The 6,464-nt window shown below is 37.8% G+C and overlaps 1 protein-coding gene across 1 annotated transcript in view; it reads right to left on the bottom strand.

The window, feature by feature from the left end:
• Window positions 1-6,264, bottom strand: part of LOC101859069 (transcription initiation factor TFIID subunit 2) — a gene marked incomplete at its 3' end in the record, with an annotated part of 46,590 nt that extends 40,326 nt beyond the window's left edge. Inside the window, 3 exon segments of the mRNA XM_013090501.1 lie at window positions 1,159-1,231; window positions 2,542-2,594; window positions 6,075-6,264. Of these exon segments, the coding sequence (XP_012945955.1) occupies window positions 1,159-1,231; window positions 2,542-2,594; window positions 6,075-6,120 (172 nt within the window).
• Window positions 6,265-6,464: the final 200 nt, after the last annotated feature.

Below are 6,464 nucleotides of genomic sequence, written 5' to 3'. Positions count from 1 at the left end.
GTGCCAAGGATAGAACAGCACAGTCAGAGACACATCGGTGCCAAGGATGGACCAGCACAGTTAGAGAGACACATCGGTGTCAAGGATGGCACAGCACAGTCAGAGAGACACATCGGTGCCAAGGATAGAACAGCACAGTCAGAGACACATCGGTGCCAAGGATGGACCAGCACAGTTAGAGAGACACATCGGTGTCAAGGATGGCACAGCACAGTCAGAGAGACACATCGGTGCCAAGGATAGAACAGCACAGTCAGAGACACATCGGTGCCAAGGAAACAGACATGGATCAGGGGGAAAAGTCAGTAACAGTGTGGAAGTTGCCATCACTCTTTAATAGAGCAAGATTTTACTGTATCTTTTAAACCTACCCGTACGTCGTGTTTTACTATCGTATCTATACGACGTGGGGAACTCTGTGCCACCACTTTCCAAAGAGTAAATTTACTCGTTAATCCGATCCGTAGGCTTTGCATAGCAGTCTGTCAAAAATTTTTGGGAGAAATACTGAAAGTTCCAAAGAGATCTTCCTACTACAAGTGTTCTAAAACGTGAAGAATACAACCCCGGGGTACAAAATGACTCCGTGGCGTACACTTCACAAGTTTCCATGAGGTTTTCGAGTACATGATCAATTAAAATGACAACCCTGCAAAGTTATAGGTTCCATCTTGATCATACATTACCCACGAAGCCTTAGGATAGAATCAACAAGGAAAGAGAAAGAGAGGAAGGTCTAAAAATACTTAGATTCAGACCCAAAGAGGATGGGACACAGCTGGATCAAGGTAGAGACTATAACCCAAGGCAGAAGTAGATACACAGCTCTTGTTAGTGACCTATACACCGGCACGGGGTCACAAAAGCTGATGACGATGATTTTGACCATGTCTCCAAAGACTTCTGGGATAATGAACGGTATTTTAAAAAATAAATAAATACTAAAAGAAAGACAAAAACAGGTAGTCATATATAGAGAGAAAAATTAAAAGCTTTTCACATCACAAATTCCTAAAACATTGAAAATAACCCGAAACTTGCTCCAAAACTTTCCAGACCATAGAGAAAAAGCAAAAATAAATGTTAATTAATGCTAGGCCTACACTGAACAACAACTTATGATTCTGGAGAGTTTCAGAAAAGAGGAGCTAAGGATACAACTCTGTTTGCTGTTGATGCGAATGCTGGTAAGGTCTGGCTTCAGTGGCCATACAGTCAGCTCCACATAGCCCTGTGGAAAATGGTAAGATATTTGCTTGAATCATTTTTTAATTTTTGTTTCAATTACAAAAAAAAACAGACTTAGAAGACACACAAGTCGTTGGTATCCAACACTAATCACTTATCCATCAAATTTGTTTGACATCTTTTTTTGTCAGAAATCATGTTATTCACAACTAAACCGCAATTACAATTGCGAAATTACAATGTTAAAAATTTTTTTAAAAACTGTACACAGAAATTTGAACAATTCTCTGGAAGATAATTATAAAAAAGAAATTACAACCCCCCCCACCAAAAAAGTGTCTGACCTAATATGGTGGACACACGATTAGAGTCGGACACTGATGAAATATATGCATGTAGCTTTTTTTCCTGTGAAATTGTTTGGGTCAGAGAGAAACATTGCTGCATTGACACCATAATCTGCAACAGGAATGAGAGAAGGAAAGAAAGACAACGAATTGAATAGACCAACAGAACAACAAAGAAAACAAAGATGTAAGACCAGCTAACCAGGGACTCCCTCCCTCCAACTACGGGAAATGGAAGTGAAGACGCATTTAGTTGAGTCAAAGGAGGACGCAGGCAGTTAAAGTGACAAGACAAGAGAGAGGCAGAGGAAGACACAAAAGGGACAAGGCAAGAGATGTAGAACAATCTGCAAAAATCATACAATGAATGGACAAAAATTAAAAAGACAAGGCAAGAGAAATGTAAAACAATAGATTATCTGCCAAAATCATACAATGAATAGCTGTACAGAGAAAACTAATTAACCCCTTCATGACACAGAGTCAATTCGTGCTTCACCGGGCACAATTTTGGCTTGACGGGGACACAGAGTAGCGCTTGATTTAGCTGTCAGTTTCCTATAATTAGACCCGCTTTGCAAATACTATTCATTATGTCTAAAAGGAAAAGATTTCTTTGTACTGAAAAATTAATCCCGAATGTGAATCTGCGATTAGTTAAATTTACGAAATGCATGTCATCATGTAATAGAAACGGTATGCTGAATACAACCTAAGACAAACATGGTCCTCACCCTTCACAAGGCATGGCTAGCGTCGTACATCATAGCAGCATCTTGGCTTGTTCGCCGTGTAAGAAAATATGACAAACAGTGTATATATATATATATATATATATATCATATACGTCTATCATATAGGTCACGAAGAGGTTAAAAAGGTCCATAAATTTCTAGAAAAATTTTCAAGAAACACACACTGTTTTTAATATATTAGAATTAGTAATTTAAAAAAATAAAACAACCAAATGAAAAAAAAAGTGCAGCTAATAAAATTGTATACTCACAATGAGTGACTTGTTGTCAAAATTGATTCCTGTAATGCAGAGAATCTGGTGAGCTGAAAGAAAAATCACGCAAAACAAAATCTGAGAGTTCCAGAGTTGAACGACATTTTATCAAAGCAGCATATATATGAATGGTACAGATAGTCCAAGTCAGGAGCCTGCTGAGGTCTGGCAGAGGATTGGCTCTTGTTGCTCAGTCTTGAGCAGTCTCTTTTACTTTTGTCACTAAAACATTTTTGTGTGATGAAATGATTGTATTCTACCACTCAATAAACTCCCTCAATAAACATGTGTATGATAAAAGATACTGTCATTGTTTCATCACACCCTTCACAACATCAACATGGAGACATATACTTCATTTTGCAATTATCATCTCTGATCTCTACTGTGGAATCTATTGTTGAAGTTAACCACATTTATAATATTAATTGCTTCAACTTATAAAGGAAAACTATCCAGTAGTTGAAGTTGTGTAAGTGAATGTTGTGTAGAGAGGGAACAGAAAAGCCAGCAAGCACTTAGTCAAACAGCAGTCACAACTTTCAGTCACCATACTGTTCAGTCTTTTTCAAACTGCATATTTTCATTCGGTTAAGAGGCCTAATTAATTATGTATGCATTTTCTTCCACGTATTGTTTTCATCAATCAATATTTCATGCATTCTCTAATACCCACAACATACACATGGGTCCCTTACTCTCACACTGTAAGTACATGTTTTACTTCATTTCAGCCCTATCTATTTAAATTACAGTAATATTAATAACTATATCCTAATATATAAGCTGATATGTTAGGCAGCGTGGTAAAATCAAGCGCTCGTCAAAATACAGAAATCCGAGAAACAGGCATTTTTCCGCCATTTTCGAAATTTTCAACAAACTCTTATTTTTTTGGCTCAACCTATTAGAGTGAAATTTACTGAAAAACAATGTCATTTTTCTGTTTTCAAGGACTCTTTAGTCTATTGGAGTTACCTAACTTTTGAAGCCGTTTTCTCGTTAATTTCACCACTCCACTGAAACCAAGTGACCTCACTTCCTTCATTCACAATTAATATCTTGAGTTCTCAAGATAGATGGATAATTTATTTCACTGGAAGCAAGGCAGAAAAACAACGAATTGAATAGACCAACAGAACAATAGAAAAAGCAAAGATGTAAGACCAGCTAACCAGGGACTCCCTCCCTCCAACTACGGGAAATGAAAATGAAGACGCATTTAGATGAGTCAAAGGAGGACGCAGGCAGTTATAGTGACAACTTCCGCCAGTTTCGAAATTTTCAACAAACTCTTATTTTTTGGGCTCAACCTCATTTAGAGTGAAATTTACTGAAAAACAATGTAATTTTTCTGTTTTCAAGGACTCTTTAGTCTATTGGAGTTACCTAACTTTTGAAGCCGTTTTCTCGTTAATTTCACCACTCCACTGAAACCAAGTGACCTCACTTCCTTCATTCACAATTAATATCTTGAGTTCTCAAGATAGATGGATAATTTATTTCACTGGAAGCAAGGCAGAAAAACAACGAATTGAATAGACCAACAGAACAATAGAAAAAGCAAAGATGTAAGACCAGCTAACCAGGGACTCCCTCCCTCCAACTACGGGAAATGAAAATGAAGACGCATTTAGATGAGTCAAAGGAGGACGCAGGCAGTTATAGTGACAACTTCCGCCAGTTTCGAAATTTTCAACAAACTCTTATTTTTTGGGCTCAACCTCATTTAGAGTGAAATTTACTGAAAAACAATGTAATTTTTCTGTTTTCAAGGACTCTTTAGTCTATTGGAGTTACCTAACTTTTGAAGCCGTTTTCTCGTTAATTTCACCACTCCACTGAAACCAAGTGACCTCACTTCCTTCATTCACAATTAATATCTTGAGTTCTCAAGATAGATGGATAATTTATTTCACTGGAAGCAAGGCAGAAAAACAACGAATTGAATAGACCAACAGAACAATAGAAAAAGCAAAGATGTAAGACCAGCTAACCAGGGACTCCCTCCCTCCAACTACGGGAAATGAAAATGAAGACGCATTTAGATGAGTCAAAGGAGGACGCAGGCAGTTATAGTGACAACTTCCGCCAGTTTCGAAATTTTCAACAAACTCTTATTTTTTGGGCTCAACCTCATTTAGAGTGAAATTTACTGAAAAACAATGTAATTTTTCTGTTTTCAAGGACTCTTTAGTCTATTGGAGTTACCTAACTTTTGAAGCCGTTTTCTCGTTAATTTCACCACTCCACTGAAACCAAGTGACCTCACTTCCTTCATTCATAATTAATATCTTGAGTTCTCAAGATAGATGGATAATCTATTTCACTGGAAGCAAGGCAGATAAATCATTTTTCAGATGATAAGCCAAGGCTATCAATAACTCCACATGCCCAAAAATTGACGAACGTCTCATTCCAACGCGTTGGGCAACATCTAGATAGACTAGATCTAGACCTTGTAAATCTAGCCGCATTTAATAAGTTTAATCGGTAAATTTTTACTTTCACTTCCGCACACAGATGCACTGCTTCAGGGGTCAAACTGCAGTACTGTTTGCTGCAGATTACAAAAATAAAGCAACTAAAACTGTCGCAAATAAATTATTTTCAAGAAAATTTCAAATCTAACTGTAAAATATTTAATTATTGTTTAAAACAGGGGGGCGTGCCCCCCTATAACCCCCCATATTTTCTTTTACCTCAGGAGGGCAGGCCCCCCTGGAACCCCCGGATTGGTCCAAAGCACGTCTATCTCAATTAAGAACAATCAAATATTTCAAAAACTATTAATTTGCGACGGAAATGAAGTTGATGTTCGTGTTCAGTGCATGAATATTTAGTACAAAATGGACAACTGGTAGTTAAGTGTGAGACGGGAGGGAAAGTAAAAAAATACCGTTTAATCAACTTTGTATACTAGATTTAGATCTAGATCTATGGCACTCCTGTACAATTGCATTCCCGTTTGGGGACTAGTTTTGACCCCACCGACGATTACTTGTTTCTAAACGATTACTTTTTTATGATCGCGCCGATATGGAGAGATAGCCTCAATTTCAAACCTAACTTCCTAACATCAAATTATGGTAAGATTCAGGGGGGAGGGGGGAGGCATGCCCCCCTGGAACCCCATATGATTTCGTTAGGTCAGGTGCTGCTCATTTTGTAGGCTAGATCTACTGATAGAACAGTGATAATGACTATTTAAATCAGTATCAATATCCAGTAGGGCCTATTCTGTGCTAGTGTGATTTAGTGCAATGGACCGCAATTGTTTGTAGTACAACAGTACAGTAGTCTACAGGAGTGCCAGATCTATGGCACAGGCCTCTGTGCTAAAAATTCTGCTAAACTATAGATCTAGTTATATTGAATCTAGATCTAGATCTAGACATTAAATAATCTAGTTTTCTAAAATACTAGGCTATGGGGTCTCCTCAACAGACAGGCTCAACTCGGCAAACTCTCAACTCAAACTCAAACTTTAAAGACTCCAAGACTCAACAGAAACTCGTCTCCAAACTTACAAAGTTTGAACAATCGTAATGGTTCCGTTTTAATATCTTTCTTCATAGTTCACGGTTACATGGATATATATCTCCAGAAACCTTGCAAGTTCTTAAAACTTGCAATTCAATTTAACATGAAGGCAAAAAGCAATCTGCGCCAGCATTTGCATCGTTGGTTGAGACCAAAACATTATATTATCTTAGCAGGGCAGCGCCATTTTGAAAAATGAAACGGAAGTAGGTCTAATGGATATTCGTACGGAACAGCCTAGATTTATTATGAGTGAGAGACTCAAAATACGTTACATACGGCCTTGGCCTATCGTGCACTGTGCCCAGAAGTTGCAATTACTCAGCTGTATGGATAGAATGTAGGGCCTACATAGATTTTTTCATTTGGGTGGGGGG

This window comes from Aplysia californica, unplaced genomic scaffold (genome assembly GCF_000002075.1).
Source record: "Aplysia californica isolate F4 #8 unplaced genomic scaffold, AplCal3.0 scaffold01306, whole genome shotgun sequence".
Lineage (NCBI taxonomy): Eukaryota > Metazoa > Mollusca > Gastropoda > Aplysiida > Aplysiidae > Aplysia > Aplysia californica.
This window is presented reverse-complemented; position numbering and strand designations above follow the sequence as displayed.